Here is a 13,533-nt window from a genome sequence, read left to right on the forward strand (position 1 = left end):
GGCTGAAAAGTTCTATTGTTGAGTGTTCACATTATAGTGTGTTTAGCAGGATCCTCAATCGCTACCCACTAGTTGCCAGTAATATTTTTCCCTGCCAGTGTGACAACCAGAAATGTCTCTGGGCATCGCCAAATGTCCCCAGGGAGGGTGGGGAGACAAAATCACTCTTGGATTAGGAACATGCCTTATGTCATCCTCATGTTAACCAAATAACCTGAGTGGCAAGGACCATGACTGCCCCGTATTTGAGGGGAGGAAACCTAGAGAACAGAGAGGTTGGGTGCCCTACCTGAGAACACACAGCTCCTAAATCACTGCTGCGATTCACACCCAGGCAGTCTGACTGCTGAGCTCGTGTTCTTACCCATTATGTAAGAATCCCTTTTATCTTGAAGAATGTTGTCTAGAATAATGCAAACCTCTTCCCAGATCTCTGCTTCACAACCTCAATACATGTTATTTGTTATTATTCCATCTGTTAGCAAATCCTGAAAAACACCCCTGTGAGATCTCCTAAGTGCCATTTTACAGGCGGGGCAGCTGAGGTCACTTGCTTAGGGTCACAAAACCAGCAATTCAGGGATTCTGGCCCCAGATGCACATTAGAATCATCGGGGGAACTTTCTGAAGGCCCAGGCCTCACCCCAGACAGATGAGAGTCTGGGCGTGAGGCCTAGGTGTCCGTAGCTTTTAAAGCTCCCACAGGATCCCAAGGTTGAGCACTCCTGTGTTAGGTTGAGAAGCCAGGGCGGCGCTCAGCCCCCAATCTCAGTGGCCAGTGTGACCAGACGCAGGCTCTTCTTTCTCCCCCAGGGTAAATCCATGCAGCCTGCAGGGACGTCTTCCCTCTTCACCTGAAGTCCCTCCCAGAGCTGCACCCCCTCCATCCCAATCACACACCACGAGCCCAGGGCCGATGGCACCAGGTTCTCCTTTATACTCTTGCTCTCAGGAATGATGACCAAGAATGAAGCCTGTAACAAGAGGGTCCCCAAAGTCAGCTGGGGAGAGAATAATCCAGTGCTGGGAAGAGTGAGGTGCCCTCAGAGGGTGCCAAGGGTGTGCCCCGAGTCACCACTCAACTCCTGCAGAAGCCTCACCGGTTTGAGCAGTTGGGTGACGGGCTTGAATTTCTCCGGAAGCTCTGGAGTGCTCTCTGCGAGGGCAAGGGGCTGGTGGGAGCCGGCGACTCGAGCCGGCTCAAGATGCCATACCAGTGCCCTCTCCTCAAACCCCCTGATACCCACACCAGGAGGGGCTGGGACGGATGTGCAGGTGCAGGCCTGGGGCAAACCACCTTACTCAAGGGTGTTCAGGAGCAAACTGGTCTTCAAGGAAATGAGTTTTGAAGGGAAGGAACCAAGAAGAACCAGCTGGATTGGAGGAAGCAAGAAACCCACCTTCTGCTCCTGGTTCCTTGGCCAAAGGAGACCCCAAGAGCTGCCTTAACCACATCGGAGGCTGGAGAGCATGCCTGCCCCTCACCTGGCATCAATCTTCCTCTGTCTTCTTGAACATGGCCAAGGCTTCCTCTAGCACGCCATCAGGGTCTAGAATTTTGATCTGGAGGGAAGCAGTAAGGGGTTGGACTGAGGAGCATGGAAGGCCCAGGCTGCCAGCCTTTGGGGTGCTGCCTACTTTGGAGGTGCTGTCTGCCTTGTGGGCTGCTGCCAGTCTCCACGGGGATGCCTGGCTGAAAACAAAACCTTGTCTGTTCCCCGGCCGGGCTGGGCTGGGCCTGGCCAGGCTGGATGTGGCTGCGGGGGGGCCGTGTTCTGTCTCTGGGTGTGGCCACAGGGCCCTGCTGGGTGCTGCCCACCTTAGGAATGGGGAACTGGGTGGGCTCAGGGGCCTCATCGCGTCCAAAGTCAATCATTGTGCCACACTTGGCCACGTTGTCCACCCAGAAGCCTTCAAACAGCTGACCGTGGTCCAGGTGGAAAAAACGGCCGGACCCATTCTTCATGCCTCTCTGCCAGTAGCCCTCGTAGCAGTTCCCATTCTCTGGGGAAAAGGACAGGGTCACGTGGGTGCTGGGCACACCTAACCAGACCAGACTACCAGGCTGGCCCCTCCGCACGCCCAGGTTGGATACTGTGCCCACGGGGAAGCCAAAAGGAAACCCAGCTGACAAGAGTGCCCCAGGCTGGGCTGCTCGCGGTCTGGGAGGACTGACCTATACACATCAGAGCCCCGGGTGGGGTGGGGGCTGGGGTGGGGGTGTCAGTGACTTCCGGAATCAGACCTGGTCCCCCTCTCGCCTCCACTACTTACCTGAACTTGGATGAACAACATTTCCTATTTGTAAAAAAATCATAGCTAATGATATGAATAGGCAATGTTTTTACAGCACTCACTCTGTGCCTGGTTCTTTGTTATTTCTGACCTCACTCGCTCCTCCCAAAAACAGTTCTATGAAGGATAACCGACTCCATTTTTTACAGATGGAGCTTGAAAAGCTCAGGGAGTCTGACTGACTTGCTCAAGGTCACAGAGCTAGGATGTGGCAGAGACAAGATTGGAAGCCAAGGTCTGTTCATCCCAGGAGCCCATGCTCTTAATCATGAATTCACTCTCCTGCTCGGCTGCTGCTGCTGGTGGCATAAAAGGAATACTAATAAAGCTAACGCTTCTCAGCTCAGACCCTTACAGCCATGTGATCTTGGGCAAGTCACTTAACTGTTTTGTCTCATTTCCTCATTTGTAAAATGGGGATAACAGAAGCACCTACCTCATAGAATTGTTGTGGAGGTTAAATAAGTCGATACACGGAAAGGACTTAGAAGAGTACTGGATAAACTCTAGATGAGAGGTCAGCAAACTTTTTCTGTAAAGGGTCAGACAGTATTTTCGGCTTTGTGGGGCACAGGGTCTCTGTCACAACTCTGCCATTGTGGCGTGAAAGCAGCCATGGACAATATGTAAATGAATGAGCAAGTCTGGTGTGCCAATAAAACTTTACTTACAAAAACGTGTGTTGAGCTGGATTTGGATTTGGTCTAAGGATCGTAGTCTGATGATACCTGCTGCATACAAGTATAAGCTAATAATATTTTGAGCACTTACTATTATGTGTCAGGCACCATGCTCAGCACTTTGCAAACCTCATTTAACTTTCTCAGTAACCCTAGTTAAGTTGTATTTTTTTTTAAGATTTTTATTTATTTATTCATGAGAGACAGAGAGAGAGAGAGAGAGAGAGGCAGAGGGAGAAGCAGGCTCCCAAGGAGCAGGAAGCCCGATGCAGGACTCGATCCCAGGACCCTGAGATCATGACCTGAGCCGAAGGCAGACGCTTAACCATCTGAGCCACCCAGGCACCCTAGTTAAGTTGTATTTTTATCCTTAATTTACAGATGAGAAAACCAAAGCACAGAGAGTTGAAGCAAATTGCCTGAAGGTCACGTAGCTAGTAAGAGCTTGATCCAGGATTTGAACCCAGGCAGGCTGGCTTGAGTCAGGCCACTAGAAATGATACACTTGGAGCCCTCACACTATGTGCGGCCACAGTAGGTGCTCACTAAGTGCAGGCTGTTACTAGTAGATGCTCACTGAAAGCAAGCACAGAGCTGGGTGCATGGGGGATTGAGAATGACAGACGGAAATGGCTGGTTTAAACCCTCCTCAGCTGACCTAATGCCTCAGTTTGGCCAAATCTCATTGGAAATTGGAGTCTTGAGTTTTCAGGAGACCGAGCTCAGGTTTGTGTCTTCACCAAGAGCACCTACTATGTGCCAGGCACTGGGAAAACAACGGGGAACAAAATAGATGTGCAGTCTAGGTCACAGTCTGGAGAGACAATGACACTAGCTTTATAGATAGCCTACTATGTGCCAGACCCTGTTCATAGTAGTACCACTTTGTAGGTACTACTATTATTCCCGGTAACCGAGGCACGGAGAGGAGGAAACTTGCCCAAGATTATATGCTAAAAAGGAAGGGAAACAGATGCTGAGGATACTGAGGAGAACGTGCATTAGTGGAATGAACAGGGAAGGCCTCTCTGAGAAGGAGACAGTGCAGAGATCTGAAGGATCTTCTTTCTTTCTTTCTTTTTTTTATAAAGATTTTATTTATTTATTTGACAGAGAGACAGACAGAAGAGCACAAGCAGAGGGAGTGGGAGAAGCAGGCTCTGCACTGAGCAGGGAACCCGATGCGGGACTCGATCCCAGGACCCTGAGATCATGACCTGAGCCGAAGGCAGATGCTTAACCATCTGAGCCACCCAGGCGCCCTGAAGGATCTTCTTTCTATTGCAGGAAGAGAAAACAGCAGTGCAAAAGGTGAGGGAGGAACTGAGGCAAAAAGTGTGGGAGGAACTGAAAGAAAATGAGTAAGGCTGAAACCGAGGGTTTCCCAAGGGACATGGGTGGCAGGCACTACTCCAGGACTGCAGACCCTGCAGACCACAGTAAGGGCTCTGAACTCAGAGGGTAGGAGGGAGCTATGGAAAGGTTGAAAGCAGGTTAGTGATAGGGTCCTATGTGTAAAAAGCTCAGGCTGGTTGCTATGTAGAGAATGGATTAAGTCCTGACGCTAAGGCGGTTTACTCACAACTCTGCTCTGCCTAGGAATGTTCTTCCCTAGCTCAGTGCGTATCAGACTCCTCTTCCTTCAGGTCTTCTGTTCAAATGTCACCTCTTCAGGGAGACATTCTCTGACCCTAAGTCTGTCTAAACAGCCCCTGTCCCCAACTCCTTTGTCATTCTCCAACACACCTTCCTATTTTAAAGGGATAGTCCTTAGGACTTTTTAAAAAAAAGATTTTATTTATTTATTTGTCAAAGATAGAGCACAGGCAGGGGGAATGGCAGGCAGTGGGAGAGGGAGAAGCAGCCTCCCCGCTGAGCAGGGAGCCCGCCGTGGGGCTCCATCCCAGGACCCTGGGATCACGACCTGAACCGAAGGCAGACGCCCAACCAACCGAGCCACCCAGGCGCCCCTGTCCTTAGCACTTTTGACCTCACAATGAACAAGCTATGTTGACCTTGAGCGAGTGACTTAACCTCTCTGTGCCTCAGTTCATTTTTACATAAAGGGATGGTCAGAATACCATCTTAGAGAACTGTAGTGAGGATTAAATGAGCTCAGTGCTGTGTAAGTGTAGGCTAGAATTATTATGACCATAAGAAAATGTCTTAATTGTTGATGTGTCTAGTTAGGCTCCCCCTTTAGTATAGAAACCCCAGGCGAGCGGGTATCTGGTCCTGCCATTCACCTTAACCGGAGCAGAGCTGGAGTGGGGCTGGGCGGGGAGTGGGCGTGGCCACGCAGGACCAACCGGGGCTGCCCCGAGGGCGTGGCCAGCAGGCCATTGGGGCGGGGCTGGCTGGGGCGGGGCGGGGCACTTACTCTGACGCAGCATGCCCTCCCCATGCGGCTTGTCGTTCAACCACTGGCCCTCGTAGATGTCGCCGTTGCTGTAGTACATGCGGCCCCATCCGCTGCGCAGGTTGCCACACCACTCACCCTCGTAATACTCCTTGGGTCCGAAAAACTGAATCCCATAGCCCTGAAAGCACGAAGGTGTCCGTGTTCACGGCGCCCTCAACCACTAGGAAAGCCACTCCTATCTTCCTTGACACCCAAGCCACACACTTGGACTCCTTCCTTGCTTCCTCCCTCAGCCCTACATCCCAAACTGATGGTCGTGCATTGGAAAAGCTCCCCAGGCTGTCCGTCCCCCTCCACCCCTCTGCTACCACCTTCGTGCAGCCCACCACCATTTCTCCCCTCCTCACTGGTCCTCCTCCTCCACTCTCCCATTCTCCCCTCCGCATGCATCTTCCGTGAAGCAGCTAGAAGGATCTTTACATCGCTCATCTGATCACGTTTGCCCCTTCTCCTCAGCTCTGATTTGACCCTCTTAAAAGTCGCAGATGCCTCTGAGAATCAGATCAAAGTTATGGATTTCTCCCCAGAAAAATGAACACCACCCTCAGTGTCCAACCACAGAGAATCATGGACTCTCCGCAGATCACACCTTAAGGAAGTTGGGTTAAGCAGCCCAAGTTTACTCTTCAAATTCCTGATTCCCCACGTAACTTTCAAGGCCCCCATCTACCCCTCCCCTCACTCCCACCCCCGTGGGCACACACACCTTGCTGTTTGACATATTCTTTGCTACTTCTCACTACTTTGCTACTTCCCCTTCTCCTTTTTTCCCCTCCCTGGTTAACTCTTTGTGCCTTTTGGTATTACCTCCTACAGGAAGTCTGCCCTGAATTCTCAATATTCCTGTGGGCTCCCTGGGGAAACCTCTATCCTAACACCATATTGTATGCGAATTGTTTATTTTGGGAAATCTCTCTCCCCACTGGCCAATAAACAGTTTGAGCACAGAGATCACGAAATCCTGAGCTCTACCACTCGCCAGCAGTGTGTGACCTTAAGCAAGGCACCTCACCTCTGCGGGCTTGTTTCCTTATCAATAAAATGAGAATGATGATGACGATGACTTCGTGAGTTGGTTGAAGCACCGTATGCCACATTCTGGAGATACCGGGAGGGTTCAGGCATTTCTCGGTTGAGGACATGCCTCTGGCTGGCTTCTACCTCCAGGACCTTCCTGTCTTGTCCTGTGGCCAAGGGTGTGGCCTCTGCTTTCTTGTTCCCTCTTTTCCTACCCCTTTCTTGTGCCGGTCCAACAGCAGGGGGATTCTCAGAAAGGAATGCCCAGGGAGAAGAAAGCCAGGAAATGAGTGGGGCAGACAGGGAGGAGAGTTGGCCCCCCCACAGCCTGGCTGGTTTCTTGTGCCACAGGGCTTCTTGGGCTCCTCCCTGGGCCTTCTCCTCTTGCTTCCTGTTTCCTGGGTTTTGTTCTGAGAAGCCTGGATGATTTCCCACCCCTTCCTTCTCCCACGAACACAGTACTCTTGTCCTCGTTCCCTCAACCCTCCTCCTTTTTCTCCCAGGACTCTCTGACTGCTCCCCCTACACACACACACACACACACACAGAGCCCACTTTCAGCCTGGCCCACACCCCATCATGAGTGCAAACAGGTGCACGGCATGATGGGAACCACTCACCGATTTTTTATCGTCTTTCCACCAGCCAGAGTATACTTTCCTGGGCTTTCCCATCTCTTGGTCAGGAAAGCTGAGGGTGCCATAGCCATCTCGCTTCCCAAACTTCCAGTCTCCCTCATAGATGGCTCCTTTCTTCTTCCAGATCTGTGTTCCTTTTCCTGATGACACACAGGTGGGCCGACACTGCAGACATGGCAGCCATGGGGCTGGAGGGGCAGGTGCTGGGTCTGCCTTGGCCTCAGGGGCCCCTAGAAGACTTGGTGACCTTCTCAAGGGCTGAGCCAGGGTCTGTGCCTCCTCTCTAGACCCCCATCACCAGTGAAAACCCCAAGAAAGTTCCATTTCTACAAATAGCAATTCTCCAGCCCTTTGCCCTGAAGCCAGATTGACACAGCAACCCCCAAGTAGAAATCTGCCCCTTCTTCTTTTCTTAATAATAATGAGCTTCATCTCTTAATAATACTCAAAGGTTACACCAGATGGCTAGAGTTTCTAGAAAATGTTCTGCATATTTCTTCAGTTCTCAGAAACATACATGAAGACCTATATCCTACCACTCCAGCCTCATCTGTGTCTTCCACTCCCAACTTCCAGATTGCCCTCCAACCACTATGGCCTCCACGGAACCCACCAGATATGCTTCTGCCTCAGGGTCTTTGTACCTGTTTGTCCTTTGGCCTGGAATGCTCTTCTCCAAATATTCAGTCACTCCCTACCTCCTCCAAGTCTCTGTTCAAATTTATTTTCTCAATGAGGCCTGCCCTGACCATCCCATATAAAATCACAAGCCTATCCTACCCCCTTACCCTGCTCTGTTTCTTTCCATATCGCTTATCAACTCCTAACATACCAGACAATTCATTTATTTATCATTTATTGTCTATTGTCTAGCTCTCCATGAGAAAGTGCACTCCATGAGGACACAAACTTTGGTCTATTTTGTTCACTGCTCTATTCCCACACTGAAGAACAGTGCCTGGCACGTTGCAGCTGACCAATACATGTTGAACAATGACATTTGTTGAACAAAGGGATGAATAAAATATTTGTGGAGTACGTATATGGGCTAATTCATGTCTTGGTCCTTAGTAGCTCAGGAACAAATCCAACATTGTCCCTGTGAGCTTTTTAATCTAGGGTGAGTAACTTAACTCCCTGGGCCTCAGGCTCCTCATCTGTAAAACGGGGATGAGAATATCTCATGGGGTTGTACTGATCACTAAATTCATTAACATAAGGAAAACACTTAGAACAGTGCCTGCAAATACAAAAGATGTTACCAATTATTTGTGCACGTGAGGTAGAGCTCTCACCCGGTTTTTCTACCTGTCCTTCTTTTAGTTTTATTTCTTTGGGGGAACCAGCCCCTCCTGAGCTCTCAATCCTGAAGGTTTGCATGGATCTGGCTCCTCCCTCTGGCAACTCTAACCAACCAGCTCGGGCCACTGTGATTGGTTCAGTGAAGGGCATGTGATCCAAGTGAGATGGGACTGTTTGCTTCTGGGATAAAGGCAAATTTATCCCTTCTTATAAAGTTTTGTGTGGTTGGACCCCTGGTGTGCCCATTCTCCCTCCTCACTCTCTCTGTTCTGGGCACACTGGCTTCCAGTCTGTTCCTTGAGCAAGACTTAATTACCACCCCCACAAATCCTTCCATTCTGATTCCACTATCGAGAAGACATGCCCTTGTGCCGAGCTAATCCTTATCCTTGTGTGCTCAGCTCAAACATCACCTCTCTCTGTTTTCATGGCCACTTTCATGTCTCCTCTCTGGTCCCCTTCATATCCTGATGCCACCACTTTTATTTTTATTTTTACTTTTTTGAAGTAAAATAGCCTTGTTTTATTATGTGCAGACTATATTTAAACAAACCACCCACTCTGAAAACAGCAGGTTCTGGCTTTTCCCAGGGCCCTCAGAAACCTCTGGGAGACCATTCTTTCCCAGAGAGGGGTGTGTGTGTGTGTGTAGGGGTGTGTGTGTGTGTGTGTGTGTGTGTGTGTGTGTGAGATCTAGCCACATGCTCCTCCTTGCCTAAAACATTAAACCCTGTCTCCAGCTTCTCTGGTCCAGGAGGAGGCCTAAGCCACTCACTCAGTCTCCATCTTATTCCTCTGCAAGGCATCGAGGAAGGCTTGCCACTCTGTTGGGTAAAAACGCTTATAGACGTTGGTCTTACTCCAAATCTGTTTCGGGGTATCTTGACAGTAATCCTTCTCATCCCGGGCTGAAACAGGGCCCCTGGTTCTCCGCCATGTAGTGTACATGGTCCACGAAATCTTGAGACAGCATGTTTGCTTTGTTTCCTGGGAAGCTGGCCTCCGCCTCCAGGCCATTTAGCATGTACAGGCTAATGCCACCACTTTTAGCCATGTGACCCTCAGTAAGTCATTTCCTCCCTCTGAGCCCGTTTCCTCCTCTGTAAAGTGGGATATTACTTATTGTGCAGGTCCTCTGTGAGACTGGAGCTCCCTGAGGGTTGGCAGCATGCCAGATGCCCAGTAGAGGGCCTGATGTGGACTAGGAGCGCCATAGTGGTTAGCGGAGTGAACGAATGAGCAGTCGGGGGAACCACTGGCCACCCAATCCTTGGCCTGCATGATGATGACTCTCTTGACTGCTTCCAGTCCGCTTATACCACAGCAACCCCCGTTGGCTTGGTCAAAGGTGTGTCTTAAAGAGAGGGGAGGCTGGGTCTGGATTTCCTGACAGGTCCATTTTCTATAGCCTCAGCCCAAACAGCTCTATGTCTCCAGGGTCCTAGGGGAGGCAGGACTCACACCGAAGGAGGGCTCAGAGGACCATGTCAACCCATAAGTTCATATCACAGGTGGGGCAGCTGAGATCCAGAGAATGGGAGATGGCTTACCCAAAGTCACACACTAGGAGGGGTCAACTTTGGAGTGCTTCTGGATTAGGAAAGTTCTGAGTAGTGGTGATCCCTGCCATGCTCAGCCCTCAAACACTCACAGACCCTTCTGCACAGACCCTGGGCTACACACTTGGTGGATGTCATCTCTTATCCTTACCAATAGGCATTTTCCCATTTTACAGAATGGGACACTGAGGCTCAGAGTGGGGTAATTAGTCACTCAAGGTCATATGTTGGTGGAGCTGAGATTCTGACCCAGGATTCTGGACTCCAAAGTACTTAACTCAGGAAGGCAGGAGAAAAAAGTGGTTAAGAGGCTTAGAATCTGGAATTGTAAGACCTAAGAAGCCATACCATCTTTTTTTTAATCAAAACTTGTTTTTCTCGGGGTGCTTGGCTGGCTCAGAAGAGCACGTGACTCTTGATCCCAGGGTCATGAGTTCGAACTCCATGTTGGGTGTAGAAATTACTTAAATAAATACAACTTTTTTTTAAGATTTCATTTTTAAAGGGCGCCTGGATGGCGGAGTCAGTTAAGTGTCCAACTCTTGATTTTGGCTCAGGTCATGATTTCAGGGCCGTGAGACCCAGCCCCACATCAGCCTCCATCCATGCTTAGTGTGAAGTCCACTTGAGATTCTCTCTCCCTCTCCCTCTGCCCCTCCCGCTCATGCTCTCCCTCTCTCTCTCTCTGAAATAAATAAATCTTTAAAAAAAAGATTTTATTTTTAAGTAATCTACACCCAACATGGGGCTCAAACTTACAACCCCAAGATCAATAGTCATATGCTCAACTGACTGAGCCAGCCAGGTGCCCCTAAGTAAATAAAACTAAAAACAAAAACAAAAACAAAAACCACTCGTTTTTCTTCAGGGCTTAGTTTGTGTCACAAGGAACCCCCATGTCATTTGCCAGTTAAACGTGCAGTTAAAGTGGGACGCCTGGATGGCTCAGTCGGTTAAGTGTCTGCCTTCGGCTCAGGTCATGATCCTAGAGTCCAGGAGTCTGCTTCCCTCTCTCCCTCTGCCCTTCCCTCCTGCTTGTGCTCTCTCTCTCTCTCTTGCTGTCTCTCAGATAAATAAATAAAATCTTTAAAAAGTTGCAGTTAAAGTTAAAGCCCCAGCTAGTTGTGTGTGTGTGTGTGTGTGTGTGTGTGTGTCCTCCCTAACCCACTGCTGGTCAGACTCCCACGTCAGAGCCATTTGAATCCCCATTGTGAGCTGGGTTGGGGGGGGCACCTGATCCTCCTGCTAGCCAGCCCCATGTTTAGCTCAGGTCTCAGAGGGTGGGACTGCGCTGGAGTCCCTAGAACCCTGGCTGTGGTTATGGTTGGTATCTCAAGACCACTTTGTCCCCTGCTGGCCCCTGAGGGCTTCGCTCAGCTGACGTCAGGGCTGAGTTTGGTTCCAGAGCCTCAGCGAGTGGAGACCCCTAGCTGGCCCAGGTCAGTGGCATTCACCCCTTGAGGGAGCCTTGGGGACACATCCTATGTCCCCAGTGAGCTCTGCCAGCGACTTCCTTGGCCCCAGTCAGGTCCCAGTCACCCACCATGGTCCCGACTCCACACTAGCCCCCGGGGCCCCTGAGGTCCCCCACTCACCGTGCTTCATGTTGTCCTTCCACTCGCCCACATAGCAGTCACCACTGATAGCGTACACCTGGTGCCTCAGGCCGTTCTTCTGGGCTTTCCGGTCCCACCCCTTCCACAGGGGCTCCGACTTTTGCAAGCACTTGGAGATGGGCATGTTGGCTGCTTCTGTGGGGCTAGGGGGTGCTGGCAGAGGGTTAGGAACATCAGGGGCTCAGTGTGCCCCTAGTAGTGCTAGGATCCTGGGGCTTCCTGGGGGGCGCTTGTCTGAGCCCAAATGACATGAGTCATGTATGTTCTGAGTCCCCGGGCAGATGAGCAAGCAGCCCTTTGAGGGTGACCCTTCTGTGCTGGACTGACCCTTGCCTGTCAGCTCCTTTGCATCTCTAGGGCCCCGCTGAGGGGGGTCTGATGACACAATTGCTTGGGAACCCAGGGAAACCAGTAGAGGAGGGGGATTTGTGATGGCATCAGAAAGAAGCTTCCCCCCACCAGTGGTTGGCAGTCACATATTTAATAACCAGTATGACCAATCAGAGTGGCTGCTGGCCCTAAGGCTAGAGCTTGGCCTGGAGGCCCCAGTGGTGAGCACTGGGATCCACTGCAGGAGGTGTGCATGTGTGTGTTGGGGGGAGCCAGGCCACTGTGGGCTGGGAGATAGCCACAGCCTACGGGGACCCTTTCCCTGGACCCAGTACCCAACACTGTAGCCCCTTTGGTCCTGCCTTATCTGTTAGAGGGTGCTGGAAACATCCAGGGCCTGGCTTTAGAAGCCGTCAGGGGAGGGGCGCCTGGGTGGCTCAGTCGTTAAGCATCTGCCTTCGGCTCAGGTCATGATCCCAGGGTCCTGGGATCGAGCCCCGCATTGGGCTCCCTGCTCAGCCAGGAGCCTGCTTCTCCCTCTCCCTCTGCCGCTCCCCCTGCTGTGCTCTCTCGCTCTCTCTCTCTGCCAAATAAATAAATAAAATCTTAAAAAAAAAAAAAAAGAGGACACCTGGGTGGCTCAGTCAGTGAGGCGTCTGCCTTCGGCTCAGGTCATGATCCCAGGGTCCTGGGAAGGATGCCCCCCATCAGGCTCCCTGCTCAGCGGGGAGCCTGCTTCTCCCTCTCCCTCTGCCGCTCCCCCTGCTGTGCTCTCTCGCTCTCTCTCTCTGCCAAATAAATAAATAAAATCTTAAAAAAAAAAAAAAGAGGGCACCTGGGTGGTTCAGTCAGTGAGGCGTCTGCCTTTGGCTCAGGTCATGATCCCAGGGTCCAGGGGTCTAGTCCCTGCTCAGCGGGGAGCCTGCTTCTCCCTCTGCCTCTGCCCTCCACTTGTTCTTTCCCTCTCTCTCAAATGAATAAATAAAATCTTTAAATTTTTTTAAAAAAAATTAGAAGTAAAGAAGCTGTTGGGGGAACCCACCAACTAAAGATACTACCTCTAGGTGACCGACTGTGTGGGTTTGCCTAGGACTGAGGGGTTTCCTAGGAACTTGGACTTCAGTGCTGAAACGGACAGTCCCAGGAACACTAGGATGGCTGGACACTCTGCCCAGATATTCTACTTGTCTGCCTTATTACCTGGTTAGGTTTTTCCATCAGACCAGGGCTCTCCTCCCCGCCGTGCCTGATGGGGTTGCAGAGAAACTTTGGGTGGTCTAGGGTCTCTCCTTGGTCTGGGAGCCCCCCACCTGTGCTCCTTATGTCCCCAAGATCTCCAGTGCGGACATTCATGTCTATCTGTCTGTCCCCATGGGGCTCCTGCAAGGTGATAAAGATGGTCTCCTCCAAATCATGGGGATCTGTGTCCCCTCAGCAAGTACCATCTATCCTGCTCCATGTGTTTGGGGGATACACACACACACACACACCAAGTGCTGCTAGCAGCAGGGGCTGGAGTGAAATATTTAACCGTTAGCATGAGAGGTGCTGACCAATTAGAATGACCTCTGGGCTGAGCAGGTATCAGATCATGGTGTCCCAGGCATTCACCCACACAAGGCCAGCCTCACGGGTGTGCAACCTGTGCAGTCGAACAGGGCCCACCCTTAGAAG

General features: G+C 51.0%; 1 protein-coding gene across 1 annotated transcript; it reads right to left on the bottom strand.

Moving 5' to 3' along the window:
- Positions 1-1,469: 1,469 nt before the first annotated feature.
- MORN3 (MORN repeat containing 3) lies at positions 1,470-11,754 on the bottom strand. The gene is made up of 5 exons (XM_021698541.2): positions 11,509-11,754; positions 7,035-7,192; positions 5,356-5,515; positions 1,820-2,004; positions 1,470-1,563 (listed from the first exon to the last, which is right to left on the bottom strand). The coding sequence occupies exons 1-5, from the start codon at positions 11,651-11,653 to the stop codon at positions 1,492-1,494; spliced, it is 720 nt and encodes a 239-aa protein (XP_021554216.1). The 5' UTR covers positions 11,654-11,754; the 3' UTR covers positions 1,470-1,491.
- Positions 11,755-13,533: the final 1,779 nt, after the last annotated feature.

This window comes from Neomonachus schauinslandi, chromosome 14 (assembly GCF_002201575.2).
Source record: "Neomonachus schauinslandi chromosome 14, ASM220157v2, whole genome shotgun sequence".
Lineage (NCBI taxonomy): Eukaryota > Metazoa > Chordata > Mammalia > Carnivora > Phocidae > Neomonachus > Neomonachus schauinslandi.